A 24,316-nucleotide genomic window follows, 5' to 3' on the forward strand; every position below is an offset into this window, starting at 1 on the left:
GAGAGAGAGAGAGAGAGTGGGAGAAAGTCGAAACAGCAAGAGGGAAAAAAGGATAATCTGGAGACTTCATACATTTTTAATGAATGTTCATTTAGGCTGGGAGAGGAGAGGAGAGGAGAGGAGAGGAGAGGAGAGGAGAGGAGAGGAAAGGAGAGGAGAGGACTCTTACAGTGATCGATAGATCAAGCTGCTGTCACACTTTTAGCACCTGGGGGCTTCTGGGAAGCCCGGGGAGGGGCCAAGGGAGGGGCCCATGGGAGGGGCGAGGACAGGATCAGAGGCGGCCGGTTGGCCCCGGCAACCAACCCCCACCCCATCCCCGCGATTCACGCAGTCCATTTCCCTAACACCCCCTACCATCCCTACAGCTATCACCACTAGTCAACATTATCACTACAGCTATCACCACCAGTCAACATATCACTACAGCTATCACCACTAGTCAACATATCACTACAGCTATCACCACCAGTCAACATATCACTACAGCTATCACCACTAGTCAACATATCACTACAGCTATCACCACCAGCCAACATATCACTACAGCTATCACCACTAGTCAACATATCACTACAGCTATCACCACAAGTCAACATATCACTACAGCTATCACCACTAGTCAACATATCACTACAGCTATCACCACCAGTCAACATATCACTACAGCTATCACCACTAGTCAACATATCACTACAGCTATCACCACTAGTCAACGTTATCACTACAGCTATCACCACTAGTCAACATATCACTACAGCTATCACCACTAGTCAACAATTCACTACAGCTATCACCACTAGTCAACATATCACTACAGCTATCACCACATCACTACAGCTATCACCACTAGTCAACATATCACTACAGCTATCACCACTAGTCAACGTATCACTACAGCTATCACCACTAGTCAACGTATCACTACAGCTATCACCACTAGTCAACATATCACTACAGCTATCACCACTAGTCAACATATCACTACAGCTATCACCACTAGTCAACATATCACTACAGCTATCACCACCAGTCAACATATCACTACAGCTATCACCACTAGTCAACATATCACTACAGCTATCACCACCAGTCAACATATCACTACAGCTATCACCACTAGTCAACATATCACTACAGCTATCACCACTAGTCAACATATCACTACAGCTATCACCACTAGTCAACCTTATCACTACAGCTATCACCACTAGTCAACATATCACTACAGCTATCACCACCAGTCAACATATCACTACAGCTATCACCACTAGTCAACATATCACTACAGCTATCACCACCAGTCAACATATCACTACAGCTATCACCACTAGTCAACATATCACTACAGCTATCACCACTAGTCAACATATCACTACAGCTATCACCACTAGTCAACATATCACTACAGCTATCACCACTAGTCAACGTTATCACTACAGCTATCACCACTAGTCAACATATCACTACAGCTATCACCACCAGTCAACATTATCACCCCAGAAACAATGAGACATGTGCAGCCCTGAGTTCCCACAGTCTATATTCCTTACACCCACAAAACCCATCATAACTCACCCCAGAATGAAACCATACACAATTCGAACAGTTCACACTGATTTAACTATCCATTTCCATGATGTATCATCATTTCCCCTTTCCAAGATGGATGGCCTCTATTTTCATAACAATGCATAAAAAGTGCTGTGTATTGATCAGCTGGGGGAGCAGACTTCACGAAAGGCTCCTCTCACTTAAGCTGCCGGTCCAGCCAATTCCCCTACGGCCCAGTCCAATACTGTTTCACTACTAATGACCTGAAACCTGGCAGCCCAACTCACTCATTCCTGCCCTATGCACAACAAGTGGAAGAAGGGTCCAAAATAAATTCATCAAATGTGTTACTAAAACACAGGCTAGGTCTCGGTGTGTAAAGGCAGGGTGCAGAACAAAAACAGACATATTCCACAGGGTTAATTGAAGGAACTGTCGGTCCTGTAACCTTCCCCAGAGTACAGAGAGTTTGTGGCCCCTGGGGCTTCTATGAGACTCTTCAACGGTAAACTGATCTTTGGGTCAGGTGCAGCCTGCATGTCAGTGTCTTCCAGCGGTGCACATCACCGCCCTGGAAGCCCGTGTCAAATGTCAAATCGGGAGCTTTCATCTGTGACTGTCGCTCCACCCTCCAACCCACTATCCCTCTGCAATAGCTCTACCCTGACATCATCCAGCTCCCTGTAGTATGACATTTGGACAAGTCCAACTCAAATGCCTGCCAGGATCCCTCAGTAACCCCAAACACCATGATCCCTCCCCTGGGCTAGAACGTCTATCCACACAATTATGTCTACTCACTCAAAATACAACACAATGCTGTGTAATCATCTGTCATCATCAACATATTTTGTCATACCCATCGTATATGGTTTGATATACTGTACAACAGCTTTCAGCCAAATCAGGATTCAGGGCTCGAACCACCCAGTTTAAAATGTCTATTAAAAGTTCTCTGATTGAATTCCCTTTCAGAACAAACACAGTGAAATTACCTGTAGTTCACGAAGACTCAAATTGTATTGTAAATAATGACATTATTAGATGTTGGAAGAAACCACAATGTCCAATAAAAATATGTTTAATGTCTCGGCCTGTCTTGAGGCTTTATACGTAAACTCAGTCATTCCTTCTGGAGAGCAAAGGACAAACAACCCCTTGAGTCGGCCTTTTTCATCAGTACGGTTGGTATGGAAAATCATTCAACCCGCAAAAACATGGAGAGCAACATAAAGAACCTAAGAGGACGACTGAGAAAAATATGAACATGTAATGTATGTAATTGTTGACTTACATGCTACTTCCAGGGATGCATTGCGGCTGACAGCTTCTCCCAGGTAGTTGCGGGCGACGCAGACGTAGGAGCCCTCATCCGGTTTGGAGCGTCGTCCGTGGACGATACGTAGGAAGAAGAGGGAGCCACTGGGGAGGAGCATGCGGTGAGACCGCGGGTCATCTTTGTCCGTTTCCACACGCTCCCCGTCCTTGTACCACTCCACCGTGGGGCTGGGCCGCCCCTCCGCCTTGCAGTTGAGGGTGGCGGGCTCCCCCTTGGACACGATCAGGTCAGAGGGGTGCTCTACGATCCGGGGTGGGGAGTCCTCCTGGCGCAGACGGGATCCTGGGAAGAGAAGAGGAGAATAAGAGGAGATGACGAACAGCACAACATGAACAGTAGATGCTTTTAACATCTCAGTGTTTCCTCAAATTAGATTTCTTCATTCTAGCATTCTCAAATCTCTCATAAAAACATAACTTATAGGCAGGAAGAGACTATTGAAGATGGTCCTATTAGTATCCATTCAACTAGTATAGCCATAGGTTCTTCTGCTTCTTCTGTCTTTCCACCTCATCAGGTGATAGTAGGACAGGGCTCCAACAACCAGTCAATCCACCAGTCCAATCACCAGTCCAATCACCAGTCAATCCACCAGTCCAATCACCAGTCCAACCACCAGTCCAAACACCAGTCCAATCACCAGTCCAACAACCAGTCCATCACCAGTCCAACCACCAGTCCAACCACCAGTCCAACAACCAGTCCAACCACCAGTTCACCCCAGGCCAACCACCAGTCCAACAACCAATTCAATCACCAGTTAATCAACCAGTCCAACCACCAGTTAACCCCAGTCCAACCACCAGTCCAACCTCCAGTTCACCCCAGTCCAACCACCAGTTCACCCCAGTCCAACAACCAGTTCAATCACCAGTCAATCCACCAGTCCAACCACCAGTCCAACCACCAGTTCACCCCAGTCCAACCACCAGTTCACCCTAGCCCAACCATCAGTTCCCCCCAGTCCAACCACCAGTTCACCCCAGTCCAACCACCATTTCCCCCCAGTCCAACCACCAGTCCAACCACCAGTTCACCCCAGTCCAACCACCATTTCCCCCCAGTCCAACCACCAGTTCACCTCAGTCCAACCACCAGTTCAACCACCAGTCCAACCACCAGTCCAACCACCAGTTCACCCCAGTCCAACCACCAGTTCACCCTAGTCCAACCACCAGTTCACCCTAGTCCAACCACCAGTTCACCCCAGTCCAACCACCAGTTCACCCCAGTCCAACCACCAGTTCACCCCAGTCCAACCACCAGTTTACCCCAGTCCAACCACCAGTTCACCCCAGTCCAACCACCAGTTCACCCCAGTCCAACCACCAGTTTACCCCAGTCCAACCACCAGTTCACCCCAGTCCAACCACCAGTTCACCCCAGTCCAACCACCAGTTCACCCCAGTCCAACCACCAGTCCAACCACCAGTCCAACCACCAATTGCCCCCAGTCCAACCACCAGTCCAACCACCAATTCCCCCCAGTCCAACCACCAGTTCACCCCAGTCCAACACCAGCCATCTGCTCTTCTCTACCATCCATTTAAGGCCTCCTGGGTAATTGGACCCAAGGGGAAACAGAGTGTAGAGGCGTGGAGACATACATCTGAAATCCAGCTACACACACACACACACACATACATTCACTCAAAGGGGAGAGAAGAGGGGGCATTGTGGCCACAAACAAAATAATATCAGCCCCCCACTGTCAGAGGTCTGTCTCTGTGTAACGTGACTGTTCAGAAGGTTGGGTCTGCGGCCAGTGCTGGATCTGGTAAAATGCTAATCCTTTATTATTCTTAACATGGACTGTTCCTTTATAGTGGAGCTACTATTGGGCCAGCCAGGGTCTTTATAGGGGAGCTACCACTGGGCCAGCCAGGGTGTTTATAGTGGAGCTACCACTGGGCCAGCCAGGGTTTTATAGTGGAGCTACCACTGGGCCAGCCAGGGTGTTTATAGGGGAGCTACCACTGGGCCAGCCAGGGTCTTTATAGTGGAGCTACCACTGGGCCAGCCAGGGTCTTTATAGTGGAGCTACCACTGGGCCAGCCAGGGTGTTTATAGGGGAGCTACCACTGGGCCAGCCAGGGTGTTTATAGGGGAGCTACCACTGGGCCAGCCAGGGTCTTTAGAGTGGAGCTACCACTGGGCCAGCCAGGGTGTTTATAGGGGAGCTACCACTGGGCCAGCCAGGGTCTTTAGAGTGGAGCTACCACTGGGCCAGCCAGGGTGTTTATAGTGGAGCTACCACTGGGCCAGCCAGGGTGTTTATAGGGGAGCTACCACTGGGCCAGCCAGGGTCTTTAGAGTGGAGCTACCATTGGGCCAGCCAGGGTCTTTATAGTGGAGCTACCACTGGGCCAGCCAGGGTCTTTATAGTGGAGCTACCACTGGGCCAGCCAGGGTCTTTATAGTGGAGCTACCACTGGGCCAGCCAGCGTCTTTATAGTGAAGCTACCACTGGGCCAGCCAGGGTGTTTATAGGGGAGCTACCACTGGGCCGGCCAGGGTCTTTAGAGTGGAGCTACCACTGGGCCAGCCAGGGTCTTTATAGTGCAGCTACCACTGGGCCAGCCAGCGTCTTTATAGTGAAGCTACCACTGGGCCAGCCAGGGTCTTTAGAGTGGAGCTACCACTGGGCCAGCCAGGGTCTTTATAGTGGAGCTACCACTGGGCCAGCCAGCGTCTTTATAGGGGAGCTACCACTGGGCCAGCCAGGGTCTTTATAGTGGAGCTACCACTGGGCCAGCCAGGGTGTTTATAGGGGAGCTACCACTGGGCCAGCCAGGGTGTTTATAGTGGAGCTACCACTGGGCCAGCCAGCGTCTTTATAGGGGAGCTACCACTGGGCCAGCCAGGGTCTTTATAGTGGAGCTACCACTGGGCCAGCCAGGGTCTTTATAGTGGAGCTACCACTGGGCCAGCCAGGGTGTTTATAGTGGAGCTACCACTGGGCCAGCCAGGGTGTTTATAGGGGAGCTACCACTGGGCCAACCAGGGTCTTTATAGTGGAGCTACCACTGGGCCAGCCAGGGTCTTTATAGTGGAGCTACCACTAGGCCAGCCAGGGTGTTTATAGTGGAGCTACCACTGGGCCAGCCAGGGTCTTTATAGTGGAGCTACCACTGGGCCAGCCAGGGTCTTTAGAGTGGAGCTACCACTGGGCCAGCCAGGCTCTTTATAGTGGAGCTACCACTGGGCCAGCCAGGGTCTTTATAGTGGAGCTACCACTGGGCCAGCCAGGGTCTTTATAGTGGAGCTACCACTGGGCCAGCCAGGGTCTTTATAGTGGAGCTACCACTGGGCCAGCCAGGCTCTTTATAGTGGAGCTACCACTGGGCCAGCCAGGGTCTTTATAGTGGAGCTACCACTGGGCCAGCCAGGGTCTTTATAGTGGAGCTACCACTGGGCCAGCCAGGGTCTTTATAGTGGAGCTACCACCCAGCCCAGTCTCAGTGCCATGTGTGTCTCTCTGTGACCAAGTCTTAACCCTGCAGATAAGATGCCAGAGGCCACATTTACATCACTGAGGCCCTGCAAAAGCTCCAGACAAAAGAGTTTGATCCACCACTGAACCGTCACACATGCAGGCATGGAGCAGAACGAACAGGGCTTTACTCTGGCAACTACTTACTTAGTATTTTCCTCGGGATGTCATATAATGCCCACAAACAAAAATTGTTGATCAATAAATAAATTGTTGATCAAAAAATAAACTGTTGATCAATAAATAAACTGTTGATCAATAAATAAACTGTTGATCAATAAATAGAGTATGTATTGTTGTGAGCCACCTCCCAGTCAACGAAACATGCAACCTAATACACTGCTTAATAGTCTTGGAGCAGGAAAAAGGATGGCGAAAGGCATTAAGACTGCAGTGCCAGGTGTGTGTTTGGACAAGGCTGTGCCCTTCCCTGGGGCAGTAGTGAAGGTGTGAGTGGCTGAGTTACTGTATAGAGGAGCAGTGTACCATCCACAAAGCCCTTTGTGCTTCCCTGGGGCAGTAGTGAAGGTGTGAGTGGCTGAGTTACTGTATAGAGGAGCAGTGTACCGTCCACACAGCCCTTTGTGCTTCCCTGGGACAGTAGTGAAGGTGTGAGTGGCTGAGTTACTGTATAGAGGAGCAGTGTACCGTCCACACAGCCCTTTGTGCTTCCCTGGGACAGTAGTGAAGGTGTGAGTGGCTGAGTTACTGTATAGAGGAGCAGTGTACCGTCCACACAGCCCTATGTGCTTCCCTGGGGCAGAATTGAAGGTGTGAGTGGCTGAGTTACTGTATAGAGGAGCAGTGTACCGTCCACACAGCCCTTTGTGCTTCCCTGCCTGCCTACATTTGTCATGGCTAACTGCAGAATGGGACTCAGAAACACAGTAGTCACAACAGCGTAGTAGATGTGTAGTTATTTGTTCAGCTGGGTGTCCCACCTCGTACCTGTATACCTTGGGGAGGGGACACACTGTACCCCAGCCTGGTCCACTGTTACAAGGACACACTGTACCCCAGCCTGGTCCACTGTTACAAGTACACACTGTACCCCAGCCTGGTCCACTGTTACAAGGACACACTTTACCCCAGCCTGGTCCACTGTTACAAGGACACACTGTACCCCAGCCTGGTCCACTGTTACAAGGACACACTGTACCCCAGCCTGGTCCACTGTTACAAGGACACACTGTATCCCAGCCTGGTCCACTGTTACAAGGACACACTGTGCCCCAGCCTGATCCACTGTTACAAGGACACACTGTACCCCAGCCTGGTCCACTGTTACAAGGACACACTGTACCCCAGCCTGGTCCACTGCTACAAGGACACACTGTACCCCAGCCTGGTCCACTGTTACAAGGACACACTAGGGGAGAAACCTACCAGTCAGCAACAAAACACTTCAAAAACCTGAGTGTGTGTTCCTCTTAGCATGGGTCAGGCAGATCAGACAGTGGTGCATTGACCCCAGAACAGGGCATTGTCTGTTCCTCTCTCCACCTAATTTGGGCTAATTCCCTCCATTTCACTGTCATTGATTAGCGATCAGGCCTGGTGTCCAGGGCCTAAGTGGGGCCACAGACAGGGGCTTGTAAGGGAGGGGGTGGGGAAGCACAATCAGCTCATGGTGTCCATCTTCCATTGATCTAATCTCCATGGCTTTGTGTAGCTGCTCCCCTATACATCTGCTAAGGGTTGTGAAACGAGAAAATCCATGTGGCCAGCCATTTAGCTTTTTTTATTCAGTAATGAAACTAATCCCCCCTGCTTCTCTTTCCCTGGCTTTTCCCACCTCTTCCTCCATTAGCAGTGTTAGGGAAGGTAAACACCAACTCAGTCTAGCCCTGCAGCCAGTGTCTCTGATGGTGTTAAAGTGTACGGGTTCATGTTAGTACTGTGGTGCTAAGTGAGTTAATGAATGAAGTACTGATTTACATGATGACATATAGAAATGGCAGGTTGAGATAAGGACTTGGAGACTCTCCCCCACATGGAGGGCCAACAACACATTCATTCCTATCTCATTGGAGCATCTGCTTCCCCCACAATCCACTGGGCCCACAGTAGCTCTACACCCAAACCAACGCCCAGGCGCAACGCCAAAACTGTGGAGACTCGATTAGATTTATATCAGTCTGATTTATTTTTACCTAATTTATTTTCCAATCTAGTACATTTCTAATCAGTTAAACCTTAAGTCTCTGTCTACTCTCCTGTATCCTGTGGACATTTACACAGCAGATGCATCCACTATTGTCCTTTCCCTGCCAGGCAAACCAGAGCTGTGTAGATGGAAGGAGAGAGTGGCAAATGTGACTGGTCAGACTGACCTTCCTGTCCAGCAGAGGATGGCTATGCTAATATATATTCATACAGTAGTAAAACTGAAAATACCGCAATGAATCCATCCGTGTACATGTAAATGAAACGGTTGAATGGGAAAATTACAAAAGATTTAACACCTGTGAAATGAAGCCATATGAAACAGCTGAGTAACCGCAATGAACACACACACACACACACACACACACACACACACACACACACACACACACACACACACACACACACACACACACACACACACACACACACAGTGGTGTCCCCCAGCACCACAGTCCCCTTGCTCCCCTCCTCCCTGTGCAATGCCCCCAGCCCCAGCTAGATCCAGAGACAGAGAGGATCTAAGTGAAAGGCTAATGCATCTTCCCATCAGCCACCAGGCCATACAGCTCACCAGCCTCCCGACTCACAGGAGAGAAAGTCAATTTGCTGCTTCCTATTGGTTCCCCCTTCTCACTCCTTTTACAGTAAATGGGCTTTCTGTTGCCCTCTTAATGTGATCATTGGTGCTGTGCAATCAAGTGCTCTCTGAGCTGAGGCGAGTGCACTTCACAGGGTCTCAGGGCACATGTTCCAATCAAATACCTGTCTTTCCCCTGCTCTGCAATAACACCGCCATTACTTTTCACCAGCAGAGTGCCATGGTGCGCTGGGCCGAGCAGCCAGTCATCCACTCCTCAACTAAAGCACAGACCAGGCAGCAAACAAACAAGCACAGAGGAGAGAGAGAAAGAGGGGAGGATATGAGGGATGACTGCACCCACTGCCTCCTCTTTTGTCTTTTAACTGCAGGGGTTTGACCAAGATTGGAAACATTTCCCAGACGTTGTTGCAGTGGTCTAAATGCATCTGCTCTCTTTGTCTTAATCCTGTGGCTCAGATCTAGCAGGGCCTTTCTTCACCACAACACACCTTCATTTGTTATGAGGAGCTTTTACATTTTCCTTTTGGAGCCAGAATGTTATCGCTGTTTGGCCAAAGCCTGACTATAAACACCTGTTTAAAACCTATTAAGGATCGGACCCTTTTTTTCAATTTCGCCTAAAATGACATACCCAAACCTAACTGCCTGTAGCTCAGGACCTGAAGCAAGGATATGCATATTTCTGGCACCATTTGTAAGGACACACTTTGAAATTTGTGGAAATGTAAAAGTAATGTAGGAGAATATAACACATTAGATCTGGTAAAATATAATACAAAGAAAAAAATATATCATCACCATCATCTTTGAAATGCAAGATAAAGGCCATAATTTATTATTCCAGTCCAGGCACAATTTAGATTTTGGCCACTAGATGACAGCAGTGTATGTGCAAAGTTTTAGACTGATCCAAAGAACCATTGCATTTTTGTTTAAAAAAATGTATCAAGACGGCCCAAACGTGCCTAATTGGCTTATTAATAACTTTTCAAGTTCAAAACTGTGCACTCTCCTCAAACAATAGCTTGGTATTATTTCACTGTAATAGCTACTGTAAATTGGACAGTGCAGTTAGATTAACAAGAATTTAAGCTTTCTGCCAATATCAGATATGTCTATATCCTGCGAAATGTTCTTGTTACTTACAACCTCATGCTAATCGATCTTGTAGAGGTTAACTACATGTGTGCGTGAGCATATCTCTCTATCTCCTTCTCCTCTCTCACTGCTGAGGAAAGAGCAGGCTATATCAGCCACAGGTGGCCGCTGCCACCTTAATTAGGGAGGACGGGCTCATATGTAGTAATGGCTGGAACGGAGTTAATGAAATGGTATCAACACATCAAACACATGGTTTCCATGCCATTCCATTGACTCCATTCCAGCCATTAAGAGCCGTTCTCCCCTCAGCAGGTTACATTAGCAGCATATCTACCCCACACAGTGACCACACAAGAAGCAGGTCTCTTTCTATTATCTTTAGCACATATTTATTCATATGTAGACCAGAAAGTTGGGCCTTTGATCATCTTGTTGTAATTATTTTTATTAGCTCCCAGGAGAAATCCCCAGCCCACCAACCCAATCAATAGCCACACCAGTCTCCTCCAGGGTAGGTAGGAAGGGCTCCCCAAAGAGACATCAGTTATTCTGCCAACAGACAGGAGCGCGTGCAGATCACATGTATCCAAGGGCAACCTCGGACCCAAGCCTTCCGGTGTTCCAGTCACTGAAGCTCCATAAACCACCAGATGGAAACCCTGGCCGAGACTACATCAGCTACGGGGTTAGGACTGAAGATGTGTGACACATTTAGAATGAGGCATCCATTCTGCATGAGATGTTAGCTGAAAGTGAATGAATATAAATTATTTACAGTAAAAAAATAGTATTTATTAAATATTGATTGTCTAATCTTGGTTGTCTACTCTGTCCATCTCTCCCTACTCTCCCTGTACCTCCTTCATTATTTTTCCCTCTCTGTCCCGCCAGTGTCCTGTCCCTGGTGTGTAGGGTGACAGGGCCATATCTGTCATGTCATCAGAGGGGGATGTGAGCGGGCGGTGGGGGGAAACTAGAGGTGGCGATGGGATGATGTTACTGGCTGCCTCACGCCTCCGTGCTGACCTGCCGAGTCACCCTGCACATGGCCCCCTCAGCCCCCTCCGCTACCCAGATTCATCTTCTTAAGGGGAGCTGTCAATGGCGTCACACCACACTGGCCCTAACACAATCACCCAGACACTAGGGCTTTGAAGACACCAGTATCGAAATATTTTTTTCCATGGTAAAAATGAAAACATAAAGCAGACCAATCTCTTTGGTCCTTTAAAAACCTGCTGTATGTAAAATATTCTGTGCTATAGCTTGGAAGATATTACATGTGACTCTGGACGAGAACATAATGATGTTTGTTCCCAACATTAGGGTTGGTTTCCTAAAAAGTTAAATCCCCTTCGTGGTTTGTTTCCTTGCCACGATACTAACGAGTATCGTGATACAGGTATCGTCCTGGCTCTACCTAACACAGCTCATCTCTAGGAGACATCCATACATAACACAGCAGCTCATCTCAAAGAACACAGCAACCTGTTATCTCCGCTGGAATCTGGCCTATCCCAGAGGTTCTAATGAAGTTCTAATGAACAAACCCCTGCAGACAGGAATGCCACCACCATTTTACTGCAGCAGTATAAACAGAGAGAGAGAGAGACATGAAGAGAGAGAGGAAGAGAGAGAAAGAGAGCTGACTCGCTGCCAGTGAGCTCACATGTGTAAAGCAGATTCCATCTCCATCAACTGCAGCGAAGGCAGGGAGGCAGGCAGGCAGGAAGAAAGGTAGGCAGGCAGGAAGAGAAGTAAGCAGGCAAAAAGCAAGGTAGGCAGGCAAGAAGAAAAGTAGGAAGTCAGGAAGAGATGTAGGCAGGCAGGAAGAAAAGTAGGCAGGCAGGAAGAGAGGTAGACAGGCAAGAAGAGAGGTAGGCAGGCAGGAAGAAAGGTAGGCAGGCAGGAAGAAAAGTAGGCAGGCAGGAAGAGAGGTAGACAGGCAGGAAGAGAGGCAGGCAGGCAGGAAGAGTAGTAGGCAGGCAGGCAGGAAGATAAGTAGTCAGGCAGGAAGAGAAGTAGTCAGGCAAGAAGAAAAGTAGGCAGGCAGGAAGAGAAGTAGTCAGGCAGGCAGGAAGAGTCGTAGTCAGGCAGGAAGAGAAGTAGTCAGGCAGGCAGGAAGAGAAGTAGTCAGGCAGGAAGAGTCGTAGTCAGGCAGGAAGAGAAGTAGTCAGGCAGGCAGGAAGAGTCGTAGTCAGGCAGGAAGAGAAGTAGTCAGGCAGGCAGGAAGAGAAGTAGTCAGGCAGGCAGGAAGAGAAGTAGTCAGGCAGGCAGGAAGAGTCGTAGTCAGGCAGGAAGAGTCGTAGTCAGGCAGGAAGAGAAGTAGTTAGGCAGGCAGGAAGAGTCGTAGTCAGGCAGGAAGAGAAGTAGTCAGGCAGGCAGGAAGAGAAGTAGTCAGGCAGGCAGGAAGAGTAGTAGTCAGGCAGGCAGGAAGAGTAGTAGTCAGGCAGGAAGAGTAGTAGTCAGGCAGGAAGAGTAGTAGTCAGGCAGGCAGGAAGAGTCGTAGTCAGGCAGAAAGAGAAGTAGTCAGGCAGGAAGAGAAGTAGTCAGGCAGGAAGAGTCGTAGTCAGGCAGGAAGAGTCGTAGTCAGGCAGGCAGGAAGAGTCGTAGTCAGGCAGGAAGAGAAGTAGTCAGGCAGGCAGGAAGAGAAGTAGTCAGGCAGGCAGGAAGAGTAGTAGTCAGGCAGGCAGGAAGAGAAGTAGTCAGGCAGGAAGAGAAGTAGTCAGGCAGGCAGGAAGAGAAGTAAGAAGGCAGGAAGAGTAGTAGTCAGGCAGGCAGGAAGAGAAGTAGTCAGGCAGGCAGGAAGAGTAGTAGTCAGGCAGGCAGGAAGAGAAGTAGTCAGGCAGGAAGAGAGGTAGGCAGGCAGGAAGAGAGGTTGGCAGGCAGGAAGAGAGGTAGACACTCAGGAAGTAGGCAGGCAGGAAGAGAGGTAGGCAGGCAGGAAGAGAGGTAGGCAGGCAGGAAGAGAAGTAGGCAGGCAGGCAGGAAGAGAAGTAGGCAGGCAGGCAGGAAGAGAAGTAGGCAGGCAGGCAGGAAGAGAAGTAGGCCGGCAGGAAGAGAGGTAGGCTGGCAGGAAGAGAAATAGGCAGGCAGGATGAGAAGTAGGCAGGCAGGATGAGAAGTAGGCAGGCAAGAAGAGAGGTAGGCTGGCAGGAAGAGAAATAGGCAGGCAGGATAAGAAGTAGGCAGGCAGGATGAGAAGTTGGCAGGCAAAAATTAAGGTAGGCAGGCGGGAAGAGAAGAGAGGCAGGCAGGAAGAGAGGTAGGCAGGTCAGACAGGCAGGAAGAGAGGAAGGCAGCCAGAGACACACGCTGGGCCCTGTTCAAGAGACACACGCTGGGCCCTGTTCAAGAGACACACGCTGGGCCCTGTTCCACTCGTGCTCTGCACTCTGCTTGAGCCCGTCATTGTTAGGATCTATACACCGAAAGCACACACTAGACTGTCAGGGTAATTCCAGGAGCTGCCCCAAACCTTCCACCGCAGTAAACATGCTCTCTCTGCCTGTAACAATGATCAGACTGCACTGCACTCTGACTTAGTATTTTGGGCAGCAGTGTCTTATTGACTTTGTATCTGTGTATTTGTCCTTCTCCTCCCCTGCAGTTAGAGTGTATACATAGATGCGTGTGGGAAAGAGAATATCAGATTCTACAGCAATGGGCCGGGCTGATTCACATACCCTGCATTTCATGTAGCTACTCCTCGCTCTCTCTCTTCCCCTTTCCCTCTCTCTGCCTCGCTCTCTCTCTTCCCCTTTCCCTCTCTCTGCCTCGCTCTCCAAAATCATCCATGTCTCGTTCCCTTCTTTCCTGTTCCACAGTCTCTTCCTCAGTTACCATCAACAGGGTGTTGCTGTCTCTTCCTCTAGGAGACGGCCTGTCAAAGCAGAGCTGAGAGTGCTGACTTGAAACGAGGGAATAAATGAGAGAGTGGGAAGAAGAAAAGAGGGTGGCTGACTGGAAGTGTATTGATGAGGGTGGTTCTCTCCTTCCATCTCTCTCTCTCTCCTTCTCTCCATCCCCGTTCTGGCTAATTAGTGTGAGGAATCTGGCCTTGTTCTCTGCGGGGCTGTCAGGGTGCTGGCGGGGACACTGAACTGTGTGATGCAGATGAAATGATTTCCAATGTGAGGCCCACTCAAGCATGTACCCTCCTCCCAGTGCTGGTCCCTCCCTCTCCTCATGCAAAGTCTTCAGCGTGGCCCTGTGCCTGGTCATTTGACTGCATGCCTCTGCTCTGCACGGCCATTCACCAGTAACGTTACACACTTCATACACTCCAATGCTGTTGTGTTGCATTATGGGCTCCTCCTTCTGAAACTGACATTCTGAACATGTTCTGTCTGGGTTCAGTTTAATCTGAATGTTCATGTCTGAAATTTAGAAAATACATCTGCAGACGTGTGACTATAAGCTGTGAATTTGTGATTTTGCTGTGTGTGTGTGTGTGTGTGTGTGTGTGTGTGTGTGTGTGTGTGTGTGTGTGTGTGTGTGTGTGTGTGTGTGTGTGTGTGTGTGTGTGTGTGTGTGTGTGTGTGTGTGTGTGTGTGTGTGTGTGTGTGTGTGTGTGCAGTAGCAGGTGGACTGAATATTGTTTAGCCAATTCCTCACTGTGCTACTCTAAACAGCCCCTACTTACTGGAGGGAGAGCAATGAAATGAATGACACCGATTGAATCTCCCTCAAGCATTGAAATCTCTTTATTCTTTCTACCTGTATTGCATTGCTGAGCAGAGCAGAGCAGGGCTTGACAAATCGAATAGGGAGAAATAAATAAGGTGTTCATTGCTTTAGAAATGAGGGAGGAGGGGTAGAGGGGAGAGAGGGGGAGGAGGAGGGGAGAGGGGAGGAGGGGATGGAGGAGGGGCGATGGGAGATGGTAGGGAGGAGGAGGTGAGAGGGAGAAGGGAGGGAAGGAGCTGGGAAGTGGGAATGGAGGAGGGGAGAGGAGGAAAGGAGGAGAGGAGAGGGAGGAGGGGAGAGGCCGAGTTCAGGTGGCTGTGACACAGTGTTGAGAGATGAGTGGATAATTGGAGGTGTGTCTGGGGGCCCGACCTGTACTAAACACACACAGCAATCTGCCTTCACCTGACCTGTACTAAACACACACAGCAATCTGCCAGGCCGCGGCTACATGTCAATGACTTCACTCAACACCTAGTCCAGCATGGCATAATGACCTCACAACTGGCCTCTGGCCTGGTCTGAATGTAGGCAATGAGACCTGCTACAGCCACGGACCACAGGCCTCTACCATGATAGACTATAAGTTGAGGAGTGCAACTTAATCAAATGGCCTTTAGGCTGGTACACTGGTACTGTTGGTGTTTTGTAATCTAGAACATATATTTACATTTACATTTAAGTCGTTTAGCAGACGCTCTTATCCAGAGCGACTTACAAATTGGTGCATTCACCTTATGACATCCATGGAGCCTGGACGACATTCATCAAAGCACTGTTCTGTGGGACACTTCATCCAGCCTGGGGAGGGCTAAGGCAGGGGTTCCCTTTATTGGCCCACGACCCCATTTTGATATCTAAAAATTCTCACAGCCCCAACCATGTGAAGAATACATATATAATGAACAGCTAACGTTGACTTTTTTATTTGGGGCTGTGGCAGTCAATTGAAAAAACATTGTAACAGTATTTCTGATTGAAAATACCGTTGGAGGCATAGTGTCTTACATTGGGCTGAGGGACAGGGTGTAAGTGGACTGGGAACTCACTCAAGCTCCTCTGGACAATACTCCTAAACACAGTAGTAGCAATCAGCTACCAAACTCAGCAACCTCACCAACACACTACGGCCACCACTCAGCCACTGTGTGTCTGTCTGTTACTGACTGAGGGCCTGTAAAAGACGAATGTCTCTGAGCAGCTCTGCACATTATTCATCATCATCATCATCATAATCCAGCTAGTGGAATCCCAGAGTTCAAACGTTCAGGGCTGCGATTAACTGTTGGTCCAATCAGCAGGAATCACTGTGACATTTGAACTGTGCCCTGCGCTGCAGCTTACACTGCCACAACAAAGACAGGCTCTCCTCGCCGCGCTGGGGGCTGTTACATAAATCATCTCCCTGGCTGTCATCATGTCTGCCGTTACACAACCCTGTGGAGAGACCGACCTGCCTGCCTGCCTGCCTGCCTGCCTGCCTGCCTGCCTGCCTGCCAGCCAGCCAGCCAGCCAGCTACACAGTGAGACACTACAGGCTAGTAAAGATACTTTGCCTCTACATTCTACAAGGACCTGGAGCATCACAACTGCTATGAGGAAGATCTATCTAACAGACAATTGGCATACAATGGATTGTTACTTGTAAATCTTTAAATTAGATTTTGTTTGATTAATTATACAAAATAACTGTTCCAATTATACTGACTGAAATATAGCAATGCACTTTTGCATATAAACTAGGTTCTGTATGCATACATCTTTGCTTGTTTATGTTTATAGGTATGCAATATCTCCATGCACTATTATATAGCTGGAGCACAGGGCGAGTTGAAGCAGAGACTCGCAGGGTGCAGAGAACCAGGAGGTAGGCCAGGCAGGGAGCAGGCAGTCATGGCTGGGTGATCCATGGGGCTGGAGGGAGATGGGTCTGGTGGTGCGGTGGTGCGGCGGTGGATGGGGGCTTGATTCACTGGCTGCTTCCACTCTGGGCTGCATTACTGCCGTAGCGGGACTGCGGCGTGTGACGGATGTGTGTTTGAGTGCCGTGCACTCTCTCTGTCTTCACCCATCTCACACAGACAGGAGAGCTCATGCATTTTCATTAGCAGCCCTGAACTCCCGTTTAAGACACTGAGATAGAACAGGCACTACCAGGTACAGTGTCTCCAGTTGTTTTTATTGCTGCTTCTAACCCTAATCAACAGCACCACTGCAAAGCATCTAATGGCACTAAATCCAACAGTGATGTAATCTGATGAGCTGTAATGTACTTGTTCTTACTAGTGAACATGTGTTGGGCATTGTGAACATGTGTTGGGCATTGTGAACATGTGTTGGGCATTGTGAACATGTGTTGAGCATTGTGAACATGTGTTGGGCATTGTGAACATGTGTTGGGCATTGTGAACATGTGTTGGGCATTGTGAACATGTGTTGGGCATTGTGAACATGTGTTGGGCATTGTGAACATGTGTTGGGCATTGTGAACATGTGTTGGGCATTGTGAACATGTGTTGAGCATTGTGAACATGTGTTGGGCATTGTGAACATGTGTTGGGCATTGTGAACATGTGTTGGGCATTGTGAACATGTGTTGGGCATTGTGAACATGTGTTGGGCATTGTGAACATGTGTTGGGCATTGTGAACATGTGTTGGGCATTGTGAACATGTGTTGAGCATTGTGAACATGTGTTGGGCATTGTGAACATGTGTTGAGCATTGTGAACATGTGTTGGGCATTGTGAACATGTGTTGAGCATTGTGAACATGTGTTGGGCATTGTGAACATGTGTTGGGCATTGTGAACATGTGTTGTGAAACTACTGAAGTGTATTTCCAGGTCATGGTATGTTTGCTTATCTTTGCTCTACATTGAATGTTTGTATACTCGGTGTGTGTGTGTGTGTGTGTGTGTGTGTGTTTCTGTCTTTGTAAGTCACTCAGCCTTGACTTGGCTCCCTGCTATCTGCAGTGTGCTGTGAGCCAACCAGAGGGCAGGGTTGCTGTAAGACAGCCAACCAGAGGGCAGGGTTGCTGTGAGACAGCCAACCAGAAGGCAGGGTTGCTGTGAGACAGCCAACCAGAGGGTAGGGTAGGGTTAACCAGAGGGCAGGGTTAAAGCAACAGGAGACCAACTGATTAGGTGCTTCCCCAAACCCAAATCTGCAACTTGAAAACACAGATAAGCCCCCAGTCCTTCATTCCTCTACCACTGTATCTGAGTTCAGACTCAATAGACCTCTGCTTCTACCTTTCCTCCCTTCCTCTCTGTTGGCATCATGTCCTCAAACCAAATCTTCTATTAAGATGAGGACACTGCTCAACACAACCACTCTACAACAGGGGATCTGTCCATCACAACACCAGTTTGGGCTTCGTTCACAAGCTGGTTGAATGCCATAGATAAATAGGCTGCTTTAAAATACAAGATAATCTTCAGTGAATTATCCAAAGCTACAGGAATTATATCAACATTACCAGGCTGTCTGCACATCTACGCCTCAAGATCCTAATGTGTTGTTTAGGCAACAAGGTAGACTAGGGAGAGGGGATGGGATTAAGCAAACCCACCGTCGTGTGCGCGCGCGCGCAGACGCAGAGTGAGGTAGGCAGAGCAGTGCTCCAACAGGTGTGGTAGGTGCAGGTGTGTGAAATAGGTGAGTGAGGGGCCTCTCCTCTCTTCTCCTGCACAGCCACCATGCTCAATTAATCATGGCATACACACACTACCCACACCCTGCCAAAGAGAGAGAGAGAGAGAGAGAGAGAGAGAGAGAGAGAGAGAGAGAGAGAGAGAGAGAGAGAGAGAGAGAGAGAGAAAGAGAGAGAGAGAAAGAGAGAGAGAGAGAGAGAGTAGAAAAGGGAGAGAGGGAGAGAGAGAGAGAGTAGAAAAGGGAGAGAGGGAGAGAGAGAGAGAGTAGAAAAGGGAGAGAGGGAGAGAGAGAGTAGAAAAGAGAGAGCGAGAGAGAGTAGAAAAGGGAGAGAGGGGTTGTTTTAAATCTTATTTCAATGTTACATATTGATGTGAAATAACAAATAACATAGTGGTTACACAAAGTTCAAAACCTCATTTAGACTAAATGTCTGTTTTCTCACATTCATAATCTCTCTCAGTCAGCCTATCTCTCTGGGTTAAGACAACCAGGCATTAGCTCTCTCTGTACAGTAAATGTCAGGGGTATGCTTGGCTGAGACCTAGCAGAGCGGAGGTAACAAAAACACTAAGTGCTATTATCAACCTTCCATTCTGCTCTTTTATTCTCTCTATGCTGTCCCCCATGCACATGACATTTCTCTAAGAATTCCATAGAGTGTAAAAAATGGTGCTTCTTTTCAAGAGAACACTGGGTATTAAGTCAACCTTATCACTGTGGTTTCTCCTGGGTTATTAACAGAGACCAGGATAGACACTGTGGTTTCTCCTGGATTATTAACAGAGACCAGGATAGACACTGTGGTTTCTCCTGGGTTATTAACAGAGACCAGGATAGACACTGAATAGCGCTAAGCTGAGGCTGTAGCAGCCTGTGTTGTGTTCCGTGCTGCCCGTGTTGTGTTCCGTGCTGCCCGTGTTGTGTTCCGTGCTGCCCGTGTTGTGTTCCGTGCTGCCCGTGTTGTGTTCCGTGCTGCCCGTGCTGTGTTCCGTGCTGCCCGTGTTGTGTTCCGTGCTGCCCGTGTTGTGTTCCGTGCTGCCCGTGCTGTGTTCCGTGCTGCCGTGTTGTGTTCCGTGCTGCCCGTGTTGTGTTCCGTGCTGCCCGTGCTGTGTTCCGTGCTGCCCGTGCTGTGTTCCGTGCTGCCCGTGCTGTGTTCCGTGCTGCCCGTGCTGTGTTCCGTGCTGCCCGTGCTGTGTTCCGTGCTGCCCGTGCTGTGTTCCGTGCTGCCCGTGTTGTGTTCCGTGCTGCCCGTGCTGTGTTCCGTGCTGCCCGTGTTGTGTTCCGTGCTGCCCGTGTTGTGTTCCGTGCTGCCCGTGTTGTGTTCCGTGCTGCCCGTGTTGTGTTCCGTGCTGCCCGTGCTGTGTTCCGTGCTGCCGTGTTGTGTTCCGTGCTGCCCGTGTTGTGTTCCGTGCTGCCCGTGTTGTGTTCCGTGCTGCCCGTGTTGTGTTCCGTGCTGCCCGTGTTGTGTTCCGTGCTGCCCGTGTTGTGTTCCGTGCTGCCCGTGCTGTGTTCCGTGCTGCCGTGTTGTGTTCCGTGCTGCCCGTGTTGTGTTCCGTGCTGCCCGTGCTGTGTTCCGTGCTGCCCGTGCTGTGTTCCGTGCTGCCCGTGCTGTGTTCCGTGCTGCCCGTGCTGTGTTCCGTGCTGCCCGTGCTGTGTTCCGTGCTGCCCGTGCTGTGTTCCGTGCTGCCCGTGTTGTGTTCCGTGCTGCCCGTGCTGTGTTCCGTGCTGCCCGTGTTGTGTTCCGTGCTGCCCGTGTTGTGTTCCGTGCTGCCCGTGTTGTGTTCCGTGCTGCCCGTGTTGTGTTCCGTGCTGCCCGTGCTGTGTTCCGTGCTACCCGTTTTGTGTTCCGTGCTGCCCGTGTTGTGTTCCGTGCTGCCCGTGCTGTGTTCCGTGCTGCCTGTGTTGTGTTCCGTGCTGCCCGTGTTGTGTTCCGTGCTGCCCGTGCTGTGTTCCGTGCTGCCCGTGTTGTGTTCCGTGCTGCCCGTGTTGTGTTCCGTGCTGCCCGTGCTGTGTTCCGTGCTGCCCGTGTTGTGTTCCGTGCTGCCCGTGTTGTGTTCCGTGCTGCCCGTGTTGTGTTCCGTGCTGCCCATGCTGTGTTCCGTGCTGCCCGTGTTGTGTTCCGTGCTGCCCGTGTTGTGTTCCGTGCTGCCCGTGCTGTGTTCCGTGCTGCCCGTGCTGTGTTCCGTGCTGCCCGTGCTGTGTTCCGTGCTGCCCGTGTGATTGTGCGTGTGTTGTAATGTGATAGTTGAAAAGGCCTGGTGGTTCAAATACCACAGCGACAGCTCTGTGTCACCAGTGAGGTAACACTCGTCAACCCTCCCTATGATTCTGACCCTTCATCTGACTAACGCTAACGTCATTACACATACATTCACCGCTCCGTTGTTCTTTCTCTCTGCTTCTTTCTCCCTCCTCTTCCTCCCTGGTCTTCTCTTTCCTCTCATCTTTGACTGTAATCAGAGAGTAAACATTGTAAATGCGTAGGGAGATGAGAGTAGTTCTATAACTGCAGTAGCACCACCCAGTGACAGTGACGTGACTCTGGGCGACACCAGAGAGACGCTGCCTGGGGATCACAGCTGAAGGCACGTCAGGCCTATTTCGCAAATGAACCTCAATTACAGCAATGCTAGCTGCTTAAACGTGGCCAACTCAAGCAGAACAATCACATTTGGGCGAAGAAATTACAATGGCTCTTACACATTGACCTCAGTGTGCCTCATAATTCACATACACTGTTTTAATCTGGGCATACTTTCCATTATAGCCCAGCACTTAGACCTTGTTCATTCAATCACCACCATCAAACCTTCTGTTAAGACTACACAGCTTTTCACTGGTCATCTTGACAATTCCTATCCAACACACAACCAATATCAGGGACACCTCATACCCTACCAACTATGTCTCTCTCTCCCTCTCTCCCTCTCCCTCACACACACACACACATGCACACATCAGCGGCAGTGAAACCCCAGCCATGAGGCAGATGGAGCACGGGCCACTAGAGATCCCAGGGGCCCATCAGTGTGCCACCAGGGAGGCTGGAGGTGAGCATCACCAGCCCAGACTCTGCCACGCCACCACAGATGACGACAAGCTCTATGATCAGACAAGAGTATCTGGAGGTCCTCAGAATAACACAGGGTCATGGCTTCATGTCCACTAGTCTACATGCTAAGCTATTCTTCTTGTTATATTCCTGCTCGAGACTAAGAGACCTCGTACTAGACAACTGGTCGCTAATAATGGGGAATATGTGGCCGTTCTGGCATGGCCAACATTTAGATTTAAGGGTCAATTCTATTTTTACTTGATTCCATTAAACCTTAGCCAATAAACACTGTAATTTTCCTGTAACTGCAGGAGCACATGTCAAAACTAACCATTTTCTAACCAAAGCACATTTGGATCTATCCCTCTCCATTCAATCTCTCCAGCTCCCACTTCCTGTCTTGTTTTTCCCTCCTTCTTTTGGTCCTCCTCTCCTCCTCCCACTCCCTTCCATCTCCTCTTCCCTCTCTCTCTGTCTCCAGCAGCAACACACTATTAATCACAAAACACTAAACACTGTCTGACTGCCATTCACCCAGCCTGCCTTTGTTGCCCATGTTGCCCAGTAAATGCAACTACAGACCTTTTTGTCTGCATAAGTGGACTCTTAGAGATGGCTCCTCCCTTCCCAAGGACCCACAGATTACCCCTGAAAGGCTGGGTGATGGGTAGTGGTGAAGAGAAGAGGGGAGGAGGAGAGGGGAGAGAGGGGAGGAGGGTGACAGAGAAATGATTGGGAGGAGTGAATCACTGCTCAGAGAGAGGTGCGCCCCTCTCCCTCCGGCCATCCAGCCATACCTTCAGCCAGCGCTTAGCAACCAGTGGGTTTGGCTGAACAGAGAGTGAGGGACAGCAGAGAGAGAAAAGAAAGACAGAGAGTAAGAGGGAGAGAGAGCAGACACAGAGAGCGACACACAGACCAATAGAAAGAGGGAGAGAGCGAGAGAGGTAGAGAGAGGGGTAGAGAGAGATATAGAGAGAGATGTAGAGAGAGATGTAGAGAGAGAGTTAGAGAGATAGGTAGAGAGAGAGGTAGAGGTAGAGAGAGAGGTGGAGGTATAGAGAGAGGTATAGAGAGAGGTAGAGAGAGAGATAGAGAGAGAGGTAGAGGTAGAGAGAGATGTAGAGAGAGAGGTAGAGGTAGAGAGAGAGGTAGAGGTAGAGAGAGAGGTAGAGGTAGAGGTAGAGAGAGAGGTAGAGAGAGAGGTAGAGGTATAGAGAGAGGTAGAGAGAGAGGTAGAGGTAGAGAGAGAGGTATAGAGAGAGGTAGAGAGAGAGGTAGAGGTAGAGAGAGAGGTATAGAGAGAGGTATAGAGAGAGGTAGAGGTAGAGAGAGAGGTATAGAGAGAAGTAGAGAGAGGTAGAGAGAGGGGAAAAGAGAGGTAGAGGTAGAGAGAGAGGTAGAGAGAGGTAGAGGTAGAGAGAGAGGTAGAGAGAGGGGAAACGAGAGGTAGAGGTATAGAGAGGTAGAGAGAGGTAGAGAGAGAGGTAGAGAGAGAGAGAGGTAGAGAGAGAGAGAGGTAGAGAGAGAGAGAGGTAGAGAGAGAGAGAGGTAGAGAGAGAGAGAGAGAGGTAGAGAGAGAGAGAGAGGTAGAGAGAGAGAGAGGTAGAGAGAGAGAGGTAGAGAGAGGTAGAGGTAGAGGTAGAGCGAGAGGTATAGAGAGAGGTAGAGAGAGAGGTAGAGAGAGAGGTAGAGGTAGAGAGAGAGGTAGAGGTAGAGAGCGAGGTAGAGAGAGAGAGAGAGAGAGAGAGCTAGACGTAGAGAGAGGTAGAGGTAGAGACAGTTAGAGAGAGAGGTAGAGAGAGGTAGAGAGAGAGGTAGAGAGAGGTAGAGAGAGAGGTAGAGGTAGAGAGAGGTAGAGAGAGGGTTAGAGAGAGAGAGAGAAGGGGAGAGGTAGAGAGAGAGGTAGAGGTAGAGAGAGAGGTAGAGGTAGAGGTAGAGGTAGAGGTAGAGAGAGGGGTAGATGTAGAGAGAGGGGTAGAGGTAGAGAGAGAGGTAGAGAGAGGTAGAGAGAGGGGTAGAGGTAGAGAGAGAGGTATAGAGAGAGAGAGGTAGAGAGAGGTAGAGAGAGGTAGAGAGAGGTAGAGAGAAAGATAAATAAAGAGAGAGCAGATATATAGAGAGAGAATCCATGTTCCCGCTACAGAGGGGACTAGACTCTCAGACTCCGTAGGGAGAGTGAGGAGACTGCTAAAAACACGATACAAATAGCCACAGAAACCAAAGACTATCTAAAAAGGACAAAGGAGGAGAGGAAGGAGCAGGGGCCCCAGTTTCAACCCCTGCCTTCAACAAATAAAATCAACATCTTCCACTTTTTAAAAGCTGTACAAACAACACAAAGCAAACGCTAGTAAGTGTGAATCATTGCTTACGACAAAGCAAGTGTTGACATTACTAATGCAATAGATGACACATTTTGTGAATTCCCATTCCTCATTCAAAAATGGCTTAATGGCACAAGGTCAATCGGTTTTTAGCCTCGGTGTGTGCGTGTGTATGTGTGTGTGTGTGTGTGTGTGTGTGTGTGTGTCTGTGTGTGTGTGTGTGTGTGTGTGTGTGTGTGTGTGTGTGTGTGTGTGTGTGTGTGTGTGTGTGTGTGTGTGTGTGTGTGTGTGTGTGTGTGTGTGTGTGTGTGTGTGTGTGTGTGTGTGTGT

The 24,316-nt window shown here is 49.4% G+C and overlaps 1 protein-coding gene across 3 annotated transcripts in view; it reads right to left on the reverse strand.

Moving 5' to 3' along the window:
- Window positions 1-1,093: 1,093 nt before the first annotated feature.
- LOC129821866 (roundabout homolog 2-like) overlaps window positions 1,094-24,316 on the reverse strand; it is a 365,995-nt gene continuing 342,772 nt past the window's right edge. For all 3 annotated transcript variants that reach the window (XM_055879573.1, XM_055879571.1, XM_055879574.1), the window contains exon 2: window positions 1,094-3,175. In XM_055879573.1, coding sequence (XP_055735548.1) covers window positions 2,793-3,175 — 383 coding nt within the window. In that variant the 3' untranslated portion in view covers window positions 1,094-2,792. The remainder of the gene's footprint in view (window positions 3,176-24,316) is intronic.

Source organism: Salvelinus fontinalis, chromosome 24, assembly GCF_029448725.1.
Source record: "Salvelinus fontinalis isolate EN_2023a chromosome 24, ASM2944872v1, whole genome shotgun sequence".
Lineage (NCBI taxonomy): Eukaryota > Metazoa > Chordata > Actinopteri > Salmoniformes > Salmonidae > Salvelinus > Salvelinus fontinalis.